Here is a 16,017-nt window from a genome sequence, read left to right on the forward strand (position 1 = left end):
GAAATCCGACTTTTTGCGTTGCCGTTCATATTTCCAAATATATGCGACTTGTATGTGATCTCCTGTGTGAACTGCAGTCATACAACGCAAGTGTCCTGCATGCACAGTAGAGGACGCAATTCAGGCCACATCACAGGCCAGCATGCTCTGTGTTTATGGAAGTAAACATGGATGGTAGTGCCAGATTGTAGTATATTGTCTGCCATGGTTGTTGTTTTTCTTGTCGCTTCTTTATAGCAAGACCCAGAACAGTGACCTTTGTTGGGTATTAACAGCGTTCAGGTCGGATGAATGCGACCTGGCCGTTCAGACACAGGTCCCATTTGAAAAGGTCAGATTCGTATCGGATTCAGGGCCACATAGCCAAGTGGCCTGGGTTGCATTGGAAATAATCGGATCAGGATAGTTCAGACAGCCATGAAAGAAATCTGATACAGGTCGCATATGGGCCAAAAAATCAGATTTGGGTCACTTCAGGCTGCAGTGTGAATGTAGCCTAAGAGTTAATGAGCATAAATGCTGAGGGACGAGTGGAGAATGACACTGAATGCAGGTGAGTTCTCAGAAGATAATGAAGAGCGAGGCTGTAGGTAAGGAGAATAATTAACACAGCTGAAATATCTAAGAGAAATAAACTAAAATAGACAGCAAAAAGAATGTAATAAAAGAATGAGAAACTAACAGGAAGGAAGTAAATTATAAACCAATGGCAAAAAACCCAAACATCAGGAAAAAGATTAAAACCAGCGACATAAAACCAAATGTCAAGCTTTTGGCCTGTTTGATAATTTTAACATATTTTACCTGAAAAATTGCTGGTTTAAATAAATTCAGTAGGAAAAAAAAATTAAAACCCAGATTAGAGCTATTCCAGCTATAAAAGCAGCATTGAGAAAAACTATGATCAGCAAAGAAAGCACACTCTTGTGTTTAAACCCAGCTAGCACCTCATGCTGGCATGTCCTCGCACCAAACGTATGCTTCTCAAAATAAAATGCTACCGAATGTACAGGTGATAGAAGCGCATAACTCAAACTCAGGCTCTCACCGTTTTACCTAAAATACATCCAATGTCTTACTGAAGCCTGTAGCTGTAGAGAAATCAAACCAAACAGCCTTCTAATTTACAAGCTGTGATTACTGAGCTGCTGCCACATTTTATTGTAAGAAGAATAGTTTAAGATGTTTTAAGCCCCATGACTATGCTTATCTATACAGTATTTGCATAAAAGCCTATTTTCACTGGTCATAAAACTTTGGAAATGCTCATATTAACGCAGAAGTCAGGATAAAGCTGATTTCCATTTCTCCACTGCATGATATTGGAGTAAAACATCTCAGACCAGAGGATAGCTGGCATGGGATGCAATGCCACAGTTGTTCTTTCTGTCTTTAGCCATGTAGATGTAGCCATTGTTTCCCCACCCTGAGCCCCAGCTGTCAAAAAAACAAAATCTAGATCAGATCTGACTTAAAAAAAGAAGAAAATAAACAGTATAAGTTGGTTCTATTTAAATATGTTTAAACTAAACTTGAAATATTTCTGGACTTTAAACTGTATTGATTTGAAAAATAAAAATAAATAAATTCATAAAAGTAAAACAATAAAAAGATTGTAAAAATACTTAAAAAACTACTATTAAATAACAACATTGAGGTAATTACATTAGGTAGCTGATATTAAATTCTGAACTCTTAAATAAAATAACAACTGAACATTAGAAAATGATAATATCATAAAAATCCAGCAAAATCAATGACATCTAAGATCTTACCTGTTTTTGACAATCCAGTAGTTTTCAACAGAATCACGGGTTTTTTGGAAACCATAACCAACAACCACCACACCATGGTTATGCTTGGAGGTGCTGCAAAGCTTTTCATAGTAGACGCCTAAAACACAAACAATAATATGGGATATTCAAAGGTTTTAATGCAGTTCTAATTGTGCTGCCACTGAAAAGACTCAGGCTGAGCTGAAAATTATGTTAATTTCTTATATATCTATATTATACATTCTCAATCACAGGTTTATTTATTTTTTTGCATGTCTGAGTACTGATTGACTTGTACCTATTAAGAAACCCTTTTAACATAACCCACCTGACAAGACGAAGTAGGCAAAAACTGTATTTGATATGCCTTTCATTTTGAAAAGAAGACTAAGACATTGTTTTAAAGACTCAGTGGCTGTTATTGCAAATACTTGATGGTCTTTGTGGCCTAGAGTGAGACAGCCCACTGTCATGTTGAGGGACTATACCATAATCAAAGCAATTTATCATTAGGGAACTGATTTTCAATGTACTTGTAAAAAAATTTTTTTGACGATCTGAAACATTTCAGAGTAACAAAAGACGGAGACAGAATGAATCACTTATGAGGCAGATGACATTTTATTTAAAGACTAACCTGATTGGTAAAACTGAAAAGAAGACTGACTAGCATCAATGGTAACAGAAACTGGCCCAACAGCAGCCACGGCCTCCATCAGGGATCGTTCACTGCCTCTGGAAATATCAATAATCCCTGTGACGTTGACAGAGTTGTACCTGGGGTCATACTGGCAGATCTGGTCCTTAAAACCCATGAAAAACAAAGGAGATCCAGATGGTACTGTTAAAAAAATATGTTAAACTGACATAGAAATACATACAAATGAATAATTTCCAATTCTATTTGACTCTGCATTTGTGTGAACATTCGCAGGATATTCCTCTAGTTTTTTTTCAGCTGAAAAGACACGTACTTTACCAACATACGGGTAGGATTCCTCTGAGTCTAGACCCCCATTGGACTTAACATACTGGAAAGCCATGTCCATCCAACCACCATCACAGCCCCTGTTGCCTTGGGGTCTGGAGCAGTCCATCAGGTTCTGCTCACTCAGTGACACAAGTCGACCTGTTTTCCTGAACTGTTGGCCCTCCAGAGACCCAATGGCACCAAAAGCCCAACAGGAGCCACAGTGACCCTGAAGGGGAGAAGAGGAGCTTTTTAAGGCAAAAGAGACATACAGAGACAGTTAGCTGAGATTAATGCAATCTGATAACATGAGGTGAAACAACATAACATAACAGCTTTTATGAAGGTGAAGCAGACAAAATGCTCTAACAAATCTCTTTTTACGGCTGCTTTTCTAATCTAAAGTAAGGTAAAAAAACATCCTGTTTTTAAATGTCCCCAATAGCTGCAGATCTGTTTCTATAGACATAATAAAGAGTAGACTCTGCTTTGGCTTCTGCAATACATGAAATATGGCTGCCATCTTGGAGCTGTCCCTGTAACTACTTGGCTAAATCAAAACAGTGGAAGATGCTACAGCATTGTGCATGTTTTTGTTAAAACCAATGGGCTATTCACATAAAGGTTTATTAGATATCTTTTTAGAGAACATATAAACACACCATAGTATGTATGTTCTTATTAGTATATCACTTTATTTATGTACACTAGCAAATTGCCAGCTAATGTTATGTTATATATAATATTTGGTGCAGGTTTTCAACCTGCAATTAACACTATCTTTAAAAAAAGAGTGTTGTTCAATGAGTCTCAGCTCATTTAAAACATTTATTAGCTTTTGTTAGTTTGTTATACAAATAGTTGGTTATTTGAATAGTACATGCATGCATACATGCATACATGTGTAGTAGGCTGTGTGCTTTGCCTAAAACATATAAATCATGTAAGAATTTTCTTAGTGTTCCATTAAGGATATTTAAAAGCACTGAGCGTCTTTATACACATAGCTATGATTGGTGTATTTAGAAGGATTGCAGCACAAAAAGTTTGAAAAGTTTATTGTTCGGCCAGTTATGATTGATTAAAAGTTTTGATACTTCATTGAGCATCCCATAAAAATGACTCTTCTTGAGTGAGTGGCCTTCCTGAGTTTCCATTCATATGGAGTTGTCTACTCTTTGTATACGTCTGTGTGCTGGACCTTATAACAAGTTCAGTCCTATGAACTTTCTATCTTATTTCTGCAGAGGTCTCAAGTAACAAAGTACAAATACTTTGTTACTGTACTTAAGTACACTTTTTTGGTATCTATACTTTACTCCATTACTTATTTTCTTCCTACTTCTGACTTCTACTCATTAAATTTTCACACAAGTATCTGTATTTTCTATTCTTTACATTTTTAAAACAAATGTTAGTCATTACTCTTGGCTTTGGTTTAACTTTTATAAATATTTATTTCACGTCATGTGCGCCATCCAATGCAGATCATTGGCGGCATCCACATCTAGTGAAAACTAGTGGAATTGGATGAGTCATATAATGCAAACACTCATTGGTTAGCTAAAGGAAATCATCAGAAGCAAGCAGATGTTCTTCAAACTGCAAACAGGAATTGTCTATGCCATGCTACAATGTTGGATTCATAAAAAGATGTTGAATGTCTGAAACGTCGGACACAGGCGAAAGCGTATCGGCAGATGGTGACGGAGACCAACCAGACCTCCCTCATCCTTGGCCCTATCTCAAAGAATTTTTCGAAATGGTCGAAAAATTTAGCTTTCAATGGTTACTTTATACTTTTATACTTTAAGTAGTTTTTGGAGCACATACTTTTTCACTTTTACTTGAGTAAAGAGGTCGAGTTTATACTTCAACTTTTAACAGAGTGTTTTTAAAATGTAGTATCTATACTTCTACTTAAGTAACAAATGTATGAACCTTTGACATCACTGCATTTATGTAGCTTTGCATTCACAGCATAGAGGCTGTATGTCTGTACTTGTAGCTTCAAAATAAATCTGGAGTCACATGAAAATTGCAACTATTGATAAAAATTTCAGTTTTTTTATTAAGATGGAGACTTCTGTAACTGTAAAATATGGAGGAACCACACCAGTGCATTTCAGGGTACTGTCTTCATTATGACAGTAATAAGGTCACAAGCTTGAATGCCTCCCTCCATGTCATGTCTCTCTCCATGCATTTTGGCGGTATGTGAAATCATGCCAGAAACAACACTCGCTGAGAGAAAGTCTCTCTCTGATTACCTGATTTTTGACATGAGTGACGTAGCCTTTTTCCCTCCAGTCCACAGCATTAGGGACTTCCAGGAAGTTGGGCTTCACAAATAGAGACTTCTTAAGCTTTCCCTCAGTTTGGGGTTGGTAGCTATTCATGACCTGAACAAACTCTTCATTGGTCTGAAGAAAGAAGGTTCACAGAAGAAAAAAGGTTATTTTCAGCCCCTTTTGTTGTGTTTCCAACATCTTGCTTTGTGGCCTCTTCTTCCATTATCTTTTTAACTTTTAGTTATTTCTAAAGGTATCCACCATAATTTTAGAAATGTACAAAAAGACATAATTTCTTTACTTTATGTTTAACACATTACGATATAAATCTATTTAACGAGCTGATGGCCACATGCTACAGCCTGCTGGATATGTTATATCAGTACATAACATGGTACATACCAAGATGGTCATCTGGTGGGTAAATTATGTTCTGTTTACATGTAGAACTAACATTTGGGCCCAAAGAGAGAGTTTCACATATAGAGCAGTGGTATTAGAGGGCATTTCCCGGAAAGTCTAGAGCAGGGGTGTCAAAGTGGTTCCAGAAAGGGCCGTGTGGCTGCTGGTTTTCTTTCCACCCAAGCAGTAGCACACCAGACTCCATTCATCCCATCAAGTCATCAGGTTAAGACTAGACTCACCTTGATGAGATGAATTGAGTCTGGTGTGCAACTGCTTGGGTGGAAAGAAAACCAGCAGCCACACGGCCCTTTCTGGAACCACTTTGACACCTGTGGTCCAGAGGGTAGTGTCAACAGTAGGCGTAGGTCAACAGACCCAACTTTTACTTGACAGGATTTGAAAGAACTAACTTTATGTGTTTGATGCAGTGTTCCTTTCTCAACTGTAAAGTTGTGGTTTGGAATCCGGCTCTAAAACCTGTCACATGGTGCTGTTCTCTTGTCGGTGAACTGCCAGTTATCTGGATGACATATTTTGGTGAACTTCCAACTATACCTCCGACAAACTGTGTAACCTATCCTTAATCATACCACTTCTGATCGTCACTAAGCTCCATCGTATATAACACCCTTCAGAGTGCCACCTATACGCATGCAAAACAACACCATCGTCAAAGTATGCATCCAAAGCCAGGTCAGGCTATGTCACCTGTGAACCACATTACCATGACCCCCTTTAAACTGTCCCCCATAACCAGTTCAAAATATTTCACCTATACCACTGTCATGTATGTGTCTCATGTTTTTTTTGGCGTATGCAGTTTTAAGTAAATGATCATCTCTAAATGTTGATTCTTCTTTTCTCACCATGTCTCCAAATTGGTTCATGCCCTGGCGGTGGCTGTGTTTCCCCATGGAGTGCTCCAGGTTGTGGAACTGAATCTTCTTCAAGTTCTTCTCCCACACCATTCGCCTAAAGATCTCATCCTTCTGATCAAAAATGTAAACATTCTGAACGTTATTAGTAAGCTTTTTACTAAAATACATACATTAAGAGGATTCTTTTTTAGTTGTTTTTTTGCAACTATTCAACACATATACAATGAAATTTGTTTTTGTTTAAGTATTAATGTAACTTTAAACATAGCTGTAAGCCTAACCACTAATTGTAGCCAAAAATTTACTTTCAAAAGTAAAAATCTTTTTTTGACTTCTTTTTGTGATGATTACATCTGTTCAAACATCAGGGTAAACTGAGTAAATACAGAATGCAGCTTTTAAAAGTTTTAAGCCAAACTAAAATAACTTCATAAGCAGATAATAATTTACAGATAATAAGATATATATATATATATATATATGTATATATATGTATATATATATATATATATATATATATATATAATTTATTTTATTTCTTTGTTTGTTCAAAGACATTTTGATAAGGATAAAAAAGTCAAACAAAAAGCAAAGAACAGATATAAATATTTAATCTGTTAATAACTACTTTTGCTTTAGTCAGGTGGATTTTACCATTTAACATAAAAAGCAGGTTGTATTTGAGTTGTTTTACAGTGCATTCACTGCTTTAGAAAGAAGTTACAAAAGCGAAGAACTACACCTGATCATAGGTTTTATTGTAAATGCTCTTCCACAGCTCCCAGTGCTCATCCAGCTGTGGGTTCCAACTGCTGACTGGGAGGACTGCACTCATACACATCACCACAACTACAGCCTGCATTGCTGTAGATTCCTATTCCTAAAACAAGAGCAGGCAACATGTCAGGGCTTACATTTCAAAATATTTAGATACGTGCAGGCAAGGAGCTCGCATATGATAGCCTCAGATTGAGTACAGAAAGGTATGAATGCAATCCTTTATGTTCTGTTTCTCAACCATGAGGGCTGCCATAGTTTCTATATCTGGTGTAGTCCTGCCAGGTAGCAAGAAAGCAAGAAAACAAGGCGATCATTTCTATATGTATTTTGACGGAACTGAAACATAAGTTAGACAGACGGTTAAAATAAACCCTTGATCCTTTGTAGGAGTTTTATACAGGTATGATATCAAAAGAACATTATTGCTGATTGACTGAACAAAGAAATTGTGACTGCAGAACACCCAGAGCGCACAAAGTTTTTCAGCATTTGTAAGCAATGTTAAACGCTGCCTTTGTACAGAACTGAAATAAATGAAAGTCTTCTGTTTTTACTCACAAATGTCTAAACAACAAACTCCAAATTAAATGAATAATAAGATTTATTTATAAAGGTGTGCTATTCCACTTGCTGTATGAGAAGAACTGAACTTGATTAAATTTTTCTCACTTACGTTAAGAAGTTTGGTTATCTTAGGCACTCAATAAAAAAAAAATAGATCTGTTATAGACCCAATTTAAAGCTTTGCTTAGTTCTGTGAATGTATAAATTGAATAGAATTTTTTTTTTTCCCGATACTAGTAAACAAAAAACCCAAACATATTATTCTGGTTAAATAACTAACAACTAGTATTCAATAAAAAAAAAAAAAAAAACATCAAATTTTTAAAACTCACTTTATGGTCTGTTTCCGAAGAAGTAAAGCAGCAGATGTAATCCCCTGTCTGTCCTTTGAAAGAAATGTCTTATATGACGGCTGTGGCTGCATAGACTGTAAGGTCTGGAGCTTTCTGATGGGTCAGCTTTTTGGATGGACTCAGGTGATTTGATATCATCATGAAATAATGTCATCCTCTCCCATAAAAGGGGCTGAAAAAGGAGATTTTTTTTTTTTTTTTTATTGAAAGACTTTAGGGATGTTTGTAGCATCTTCCTGCATCTATTTAAGACATCAGGACTGAAACAGAGCAGAGCAATATACACACATAGTCATGGATATGTGACCCATATGTGAATGTCTGGCAAACATGCTTTGCCTTATGTTGGTACTTTTTGAAAATACTGTCACTTTATTTGATGTCATGTAAAAAATTATTTGAAAAAGAAACAAATCACACCCCTTGGCCTTCTTTACACCTTTATGAGACATACCAATGCAATTTAGGGCATGATTGTGAAAAGGAATAAAGGTTTTTGAAGGTCTAAACGAGAAACAAGAAAAACACATGAAGTTGTCTGTTAAACTGCATGAAGAAGTCCTTTTTAAAGTTACCAGCTTGAGCGACATCTCTTATTATTATTTGTGGGTTTTTTCCATTCTGTTCAATATTTTAAATGTCTTTTAACGCATATAAAGTTAAAAAAATTGTTTGCTGGTGGTAAAAAGAGCCATAATCTAATTTCTGTACTTGTAAAAATGTGAGGCCAAGGCTTGTATGACCGCAGTACAACATTTTAAGAAGCTTTATGGTCTTAAAAAAACGATGATAGGACCATTTACTCTACTGGTTAAAAGAGAGAAACTGAAAAGAAACTGATGCGCTATTTAAACCCACTGGAATCATATTACTTTATGATGGTGTCCATTGCACACAACTGTATTAATAAAAACAATAAATCAATAAGAAACATCAGTCTGTTTAAATTTTGATTTAAAACTTTAATTGGTTATAGTAAAAATAGGAACAAATCATTGAAAAAAAAATCATGCTTATATTTATTAAATGACAAATCGAACAATGGAAATAAAAAAAAACAGCAGGGATAAAATAATAATAATATAAACCCAACTGCTTTTAGAAACCAAGCTTTAAGCTACTCTTGATTATACAGGTATATAACTTTCATTCTTCTTTTTTCCCTGAGGCCAGGAACAATCTAAGGAGCTGCTGAATTATGGGTAAATAGTGCGGCTTCTTCAATGTCAAGATGCTTTTTCAAACCCGTGGGTAACTTGCTGCTGTGGCGATTCCACAGTTGTTGTATCTGTCTTTAGCCATGTAGATATAGCCGTTGTTTCCCCAGCCTACCCCCCAGCTGCAACGAGACAAATCCACAGAATGAAAAACTTTTGTTCCTGCTCTCCATCTGTCTTTCAGGGAAGATCACTTTACATCACAGTTTTAACATTTAAATAACAAAAAACAGGAAAAATGTGCTGTTGAAAACTTTTTAGAAAACAAAAATTGTTGTTTCAGGAGAAATATTAGAATTTGTAAATTAAGTAGACATGAACATTACGCGGAAAATAGAACAAATGTGGTTATCAAGGTGTACTCTCCCTTTCACTCAACCATTCATCCCTTCTTTTCATTTCCCTTATCCCTAGTTCATTTCTTAATTATTCATTAGTAGCTTCCCTTCTTTTATTCTAATCTAATCCTTTGTCTCTCTTACCTAAAGTCTTTCCTTATCCTTACCTTTGGCCTCCTTATCTCTACCATCCTCATTCTTTCTACTCTCCTCCCTCATCTCTGCTAACCTTTTAGGTCAATATTTAAACAATATTGTTTATTTATTATTCGTTATCCCTTCATTCCTCATCCTTACCTTCCTCAATGAACATGTTTTATCCTTAATGAAACATCTATTACACCATTACTACTTATTGCCTCCTTCATCTCTCATCTCTACAACTCATCTGCTTTTGCCTCTTTCCTCATATATCATCAGCAAGCTTTGTATTTGGAAATTGATGAGTCAGAACCCCCATTGATAAGTCATGCGTCATAATATCCATAATAAAGGGGAAAAAAAGAGGCTATCAAATGTGTTACTTTTCCTTTTATTTTACCTGTTTTTGACAATCCAGTAGTTTTGATCACTGAAGAAAGTTTCTTGTGTGTCATAACCGACCACCAGCACACCGTGGTTCAGCCTCTGGCTGCTGCAGTCTTCTTCATAGTAGATGCCTAAAACACATCCAATCATTTTATTCTGGAAACAAAATGAAAGAAATACCTTTTTAATAGTTTTAGTTTACCACCTACCTGACTGGTAAAACTGGAAAGAAAAGTGACCGGCATCAATAGCAACAGAAATTGGTCCCACAGAGGCCACTGCGTTCATCAGAGCTGACTCACTCCCACTGGGAATGTCTGTATATCCTGTGAGGTTGATGGAGTTGTAACTTGGATTATAGCGGCAGGGCATGTCCTAAAAGCACATTGCAGGTGAGTTGTGTTAAAATTTTCAATCAAAGGCAGTTTTGCATCCTTTAGACTTTGACTTCTCTAACTCTTAAGATACGTACAATTCCCATGTATGGGTAGGATGCTTCAGAGTCCAGACCCCGGTTGTCTATAACGTACTGAAAGGCACTGTCCATCCAACCACCATCGCAGCCATAGTTCCCCTCTGCTCCAGAACAGTCCACTAGGTTCTGCTCACTCAGCGATACTAGTTTACCAGTCTTTCTGTAGAGCTGGCCCTCCATTGCCCCTGTGGCACTAAAGGCCCAGCAGGAGCCACAATTACCCTAAAGACAACAAAGATAAGGACAAACACAAAGTAGTGCATCATTTTAAAGTGGAAGAAAAGATAATAGGGTTTGCAAAATTTTTCCAAACAGAAAACTGACAAGTGACGCCTGGATTTATATTCAGCCATTCTGACTCGACACATTGCTGAAAATCTTTAGATGCTATTGAAGCGACATGGAGATGATTGGCAGAAGGATATAAAACATCAATAACCTTTTCTTTTGCAAAACAGCTCATGCTTTTTCACAGCATGTAGAGCATCTTGTCAAGGAGACAACATTTATCACTGGTATAGACATGTTGGTATAGGTATAATGTGTGATCTAGTTTTGGCTGTGGCAGCTGTCTTTGATAGTTTCCACTGTCCTCCTCGATATTATTTTAACAAAACCTTAAGCTCAAGACCTGCTAAATAGAATACTTTCAGACTCTAATAAAGACCCACTAATATTTATGATCTCTTGATCCTGTTCATATCATTTTAACCAAGCCTGTACATTTTGTTTACTTCATCTTGGTCTCTTTTAGAACAGGATGAACTGGTTTCAGTGATGGTATATACGTTAAAGGGGGAGGGAGAAAGCAATACACTGTGACGGTCCAGGATGGATTTTAATGATAAACAAATGAAAAACAAAATGACTGCTTTAAATAGGTTTTTAACCAATGTGGAAAAAAATAGGCTTTGTTTCTGCCAGACTGACTTTAGACAAAATTCATCAGATGAAATAAATCAAAAATCTTTTTACCTGGTCTTTAATAGGTGTAACATAGCCCTCCTTTCTCCAGTCCACAGCAGCAGGAGCTTTCATAAAGCTGGGCTTCAGGAAAAAGGACCCATTTACTTTGTTTCCTGCTTTGGGTTTGTAGCCGTTCATCATCTTCCTAAACTCCTCGTTAGTCTGTGAGCAAAACATTTAATCAAAGCAGTTTATCAGGTCTCTTTCACACTTATTATCTTTAGATGAACAAACAAATAGACTGTATTCTGGAGATCCTCAAGGATTTGTGTTTGGATCCCTAATTTTATGACTTTTTCAATGGATGATTGTTTTGAGGCGGATGTTGCAAAGTTTTTCCTTGTTGTTCAGATTTGTATCATAGTCCTGTTTCATAATAAATTTCCAGAACGTCAGTTTTTATTCAAATTTTTTGAGGAATGTCCAGTTGACTGATTTTGTTCATACAGAAGTATAAATGGTATGATTTGTTTTAACGGAGCTATGAGATTAATCTTGTTATAATTGTCATATTAAAAATGTTACCTCACCATGTCTCCAAAGTGATTCATCCCCAGGGTGTAGGTGTGTTTGCCCATGGAGGACTCCAGGTTGTGCAGAGTGATCATCTTCAGGTTCTTCTCCCACACCATCCGCCTGTAACCTTCATCTTTCTGCATAAAAGTAAAAAAAAATGTTCTAAACTGTGGTTTTTAATCAACAATATACTCTCTGTCTCATGTTTCCATGAAGACCTACATGCAGTTAGGGACTTGTTAAACAATGTGTATATGCTACAAAAAAAAAAAGATCATTAGATTAGAAAGTAGTTGAATCTATTTTCTTCCTTGAAATGAAATTTAACTGCACGAGACCTAAACCATGAATCTCTCCTCTTAATTAAAAGTTTTAATAATAGAAAGTAATAGGCTATAAAATAACACACAAGTGTACACAAGTGACATATGTTTGTCGGAATTGCATGATTATATTTTCTTTTTTTATTTGTTTATACATATTTTCTTCAGAAAAACAGCTTTCTTAAATTATTTTTAATTAGCAAAGTAATTAAGGTATGCATTTTTTTATACTAAGATCCATAATTTTCCATACTCTCCAGTTTTGGAAAACAAAGCCTTTCTGGGTTAAACCTGTTCTTAGATGTCAATAAATTAAACAGAGCATCACCTCATTGTAGACTTTATGGTGGTGGTTCTTCCAGAGCTCCCACTCCTGATCCAGCATTGGGTCCTGACTCTGGCTCGACAAGACTGCACCCATACACAGCAACAAAACATGCAGAGACAGCATTGTTGCAGCTTCCTTAGGGAAAGATAATATAAATACAATTAAAACATCTTCTGGCACCAGTTTAGCAGCTGTTATAGCTAATGCAACGATCCCTATAGTTTAAATGACCGAAGCAGTTTCCAATTATTTACAAAAATGTATGAACAAAACGAAATAGGTCTTCTCAGTGTAACAGGCACATTATTTAACAACAGCACATTTTACCACGTATTAAAAATACAAATTAATATACGGATAAATTGCTAAGAGTAAAAAAAAAAAAGCTTGAATCTAAAAAATGAATTTAAAGAAATGTAAACTTGGTAATTTGTCTATTAACGGGATTTCTACCTCTGCAGATTATCAGCGTCAAGGGTTAAAAAAAAGAACAGAACAAAGACGTGAATCATGTGGACCAGGTATGTACTGAACGCATCATGAATCAACAATCTTTATTATTATGAAAAAATGCAGACTCCCCTTTTTTGACTGCGCACATAACTGCATAACAAAATTGTTCAAATAAGACTCCCTGAGACAGAAGCTTTGGAAAATATCCCATTCAAAAACACTTTATTAACTGAAAAAGGGAAGTTAAATGTTGTAACTTGTTTCTGTTGTAAACTGTTGTAAAAGCTGATTGCTATATAAAAAACACTTCGAAGAAAAAGTTTAACAGAAAAGTCACAAATATTTGTAGAACATTACTAGGAAAGAAACTGGTTCTTATTTCTGGTTTGGATGTAATGTTTTTTTAAGCCTTTTCCTAATGAAAGTGGAAAAAGTTGCCTGGATTGTTGGGATCTTTGGCAATGCTCTTGGCTTAATTCTGGACTTTTGTGGCACGATCTTGTAGACTGCATCCCATAACCACCTATGCTGTGTATACCACTTGTGCTAAGTCCCATACCACCGTCACACTCAGACACGGGATGCTTTGTATACTAATGAAGAAGTTTAAGAGCAGCTGAGAAGACCATTGGGCCTGTTTCACTTTCCTAAGAAGAAAAAGCCGTCGTTGCGGCTACTTCACCAGGTGGTAAACTGTTAGGTTTTTAAGAAAATAACAAAACATGGAAAGCATACATAAAAGATTATTCCATTTCTAAAAGCATAAAGTACAACAGCCTGGGAGAGGTGTTATGTTTTCCACTTTGGTAAATCTTTTTTACAGTTTCAGTTTCCGCTGAATAAATGTATTTACAGATGATTCAAAGGTAAACAAATATCTGGTCAAAAATAAATACTTACTTTGTTTCTAAAGATGATTAAGGAAAGAAGAATCTGCTGTCTTGTCAGGGTGAATAAGCGCTATGAATTCCTAGGTACCCGCCAGAGGAGTGACGAGATACTGGATTTTTCTGTTGTTTTACAGATGATTCCAGGTAGGAAGGACAGCACACGAACATACCCCCCTCCGTCTGAATAGGTGCTGAAAGATAGGAAATGTTCCATGCAACCAACATGAAGCCTTACAGACACTGTTTTTTCAGAAGCTTTATTTTACTTACCAATAACTGACTTTTTTTTGTAAAGGCCCTATATAATATGTTTTCAAATAATCTCAGTCAACTTCAGACACACAAACCATGAAATAGCGCCTTTAGCACTACAGATAATCATTTGTTATGACATATTAGTTCTGTTTCATTCGTTACTGACTGACAGTGGCAGTAAGCAAAGTGGATATGTCTCCTCGCCTTCTGCGAAGGTCAAGATTAAATGTAAACAAAATCACGCATGTGACACAGCTCTTTCTAAAGAGCACATGGAATGCTATGTTTAGTTTCTTTGATCTTCTTGCTGCTGGCGTGCTGCGATCAACCTTGATCACTCCTGTATGTCTGGGTTTTCGGCGCTTATTGGTTATTGCAGGGCTAATAGAAATAAGCACATGTTTGGTGTGTCATCCTGCCTCTGACTTGTTAGTGATGGGTTGTGGTGGTGTGTCCGGCTTAGGATAGTTAATCTACTTCTGGTTTTGACGCTACTCATTGCTGGTGCTTTCTTCCTCCTGTGTGAGACTGGGTGGGGAAAAGGGGATGGCTGTGGGTTGCTGGGGAGTGGTTGAGTTGCTGGGTTCTGACTGTGTTCTGTGTTCGCGCAGCTCTAGCTTGGTTTGCCTCCCGGGTGCTTGTACAGTAAATCCGAAAGAGGTCTTCAGCATAAGTGTATGAGTGGGCACATTATAATTACTACAGTAGAAGCCTCAAATTGTTCCGCTTTATTGAAGTCCTCAATCATTTTGCCTAGTGCCTACTGCATTTCCAGTGTCTGATTGGGATACTGGTTTGCACTTTGTGTGGGATTCACCTCCAGGTGGAGGGTGGCGTTGATAACATGGGACATCTCAGGAAAGCTCTGACAGACCCATGCATGAACTGTGGCATTTTACCGTGGTCTTTTTGAGAGGACATGCTACCTATTTATCAGCAGCAAAGCTGCCATCCTCAGTTATGCCCCAACCGTGTTCTGGGAGGTGAGGGGATGAGCCGGCTAAGGAGCGCAATAGTCGAAGGAGGAACAGACTACAGCTGTAAGGCCCATCTCAGCAGAAAGTGGACTCTTTGAGGGCTAAGGTGTAACAGTTCCAGGCTTTACTCAAGGCTGCAGACCCCACTCCTGTCCCTCAGGCAACAGCCTGGGAATCAGGGGAAGGCCTAGAGGAGGATGGAATCTCTGTGAGGGCCTTAATTTCGACTTTCTGTCCCTTGGGAACAACGGGGACCCCTGCCCTCACCCTCAAGGTCGGGAGATGGATGCACTGAGTTTGGAAGAAAATAATAGAAATGAGGGAATAGAATTCCCTCAGGAGTTCAGTTAGCTTTGACCCAGAGAAGCAACCTTGCCAGGTGTTTGCAATTATTTTGGTAGTCCTGGCCAGGGCCTGGACAATGCACCAGCAGCCTGTCCCATGAGTAACCCCTTTTCTGCAGGGCTCGAACAGCCCCTACATTTGAGGTCCCACTATCACTGGGTGAAGAAGAGGCAGCGCCCCCCAGGGCAGGCTGCAGAATGTGACCTGAGGCTTCAGGCCGAGAGGTTTTCTATTGGGACACCCACTATTGTTACTGAAAACTCTAAGTTTTCAAAACCTGAAATTTAGGGAAATTGAGCTTTCCGTTTCCCAAAGAGAGTTTTCTCAACCTCTGTTTCAGGTGCTTTAGTAACATTTTACCCAGAGCTAACCTGGTTGGGAACAGGTTTT

General features: G+C 37.3%; 2 protein-coding genes across 4 annotated transcripts; both read right to left on the reverse strand.

Annotated features, from left to right (window-relative positions):
- Nucleotides 1-1,174: 1,174 nt before the first annotated feature.
- On the reverse strand, nt 1,175-8,060 carry LOC119791915 (procathepsin L-like). 3 transcript variants are annotated; one of them, XM_038298298.1, is made up of 8 exons: nt 7,996-8,060; nt 7,062-7,199; nt 6,308-6,430; nt 5,016-5,168; nt 2,750-2,974; nt 2,413-2,578; nt 1,776-1,893; nt 1,175-1,437 (listed from the first exon to the last, which is right to left on the reverse strand). In XM_038298298.1, the coding sequence occupies exons 2-8, from the start codon at nt 7,179-7,181 to the stop codon at nt 1,338-1,340; spliced, it is 1,005 nt and encodes a 334-aa protein (XP_038154226.1). In that variant the 5' UTR covers nt 7,182-7,199; nt 7,996-8,060; the 3' UTR covers nt 1,175-1,337. The 3 variants fall into 3 exon arrangements, with proteins under 3 accessions (XP_038154226.1, XP_038154225.1, XP_038154224.1); XM_038298297.1 differs by lacking the exons at nt 7,062-7,199; nt 7,996-8,060 and having other exon boundaries at nt 2,443-2,578; nt 6,308-6,433; XM_038298296.1 differs by lacking the exons at nt 7,062-7,199; nt 7,996-8,060 and having other exon boundaries at nt 6,308-6,433.
- A 1,111-nt stretch (nt 8,061-9,171) lies between these two features.
- On the reverse strand, nt 9,172-14,177 carry LOC119791914 (procathepsin L-like). Its single transcript, XM_038298294.1, has 8 exons — nt 14,061-14,177; nt 12,708-12,842; nt 12,071-12,193; nt 11,550-11,702; nt 10,572-10,796; nt 10,309-10,474; nt 10,113-10,230; nt 9,172-9,355 (listed from the first exon to the last, which is right to left on the reverse strand). Exons 2-8 carry the CDS (start codon nt 12,828-12,830, stop codon nt 9,256-9,258), a joined length of 1,008 nt encoding a protein of 335 aa, XP_038154222.1. The 5' UTR covers nt 12,831-12,842; nt 14,061-14,177; the 3' UTR covers nt 9,172-9,255.
- Between the last annotated feature and the right edge of the window lie 1,840 nt (nt 14,178-16,017).

Source organism: Cyprinodon tularosa, unplaced genomic scaffold, assembly GCF_016077235.1.
Source record: "Cyprinodon tularosa strain WSP-4 unplaced genomic scaffold, ASM1607723v1 ctg404, whole genome shotgun sequence".
In the NCBI taxonomy this organism is placed as follows: Eukaryota; Metazoa; Chordata; class Actinopteri; order Cyprinodontiformes; family Cyprinodontidae; genus Cyprinodon; species Cyprinodon tularosa.

Coding starts and splice junctions, on each gene's coding strand:
- LOC119791915 (XM_038298298.1), bottom strand. CDS start 7,181: ATGCAGGCTGTAGTTGTGGTGATGTGTATGAGTGCAGTCCTCCCAGTC. Junction 6,431..7,061: donor ACAATAAAACCTATGATCAG/GTGTAGTTCTTC, acceptor ATTTTTGATCAG/AAGGATGAGATCTTTAGGCG. Junction 5,169..6,307: donor TGAACCAATTTGGAGACATG/GTGAGAAAAGAA, acceptor TTCTTTCTTCAG/ACCAATGAAGAGTTTGTTCA.
- LOC119791914 (XM_038298294.1), bottom strand. CDS start 12,830: ATGCTGTCTCTGCATGTTTTGTTGCTGTGTATGGGTGCAGTCTTGTCG. Junction 10,231..10,308: donor TTTCCAGTTTTACCAGTCAG/GTAGGTGGTAAA, acceptor GATGTGTTTTAG/GCATCTACTATGAAGAAGAC. Junction 9,356..10,112: donor TACTGGATTGTCAAAAACAG/GTAAAATAAAAG, acceptor GTCTCGTTGCAG/CTGGGGGGTAGGCTGGGGAA.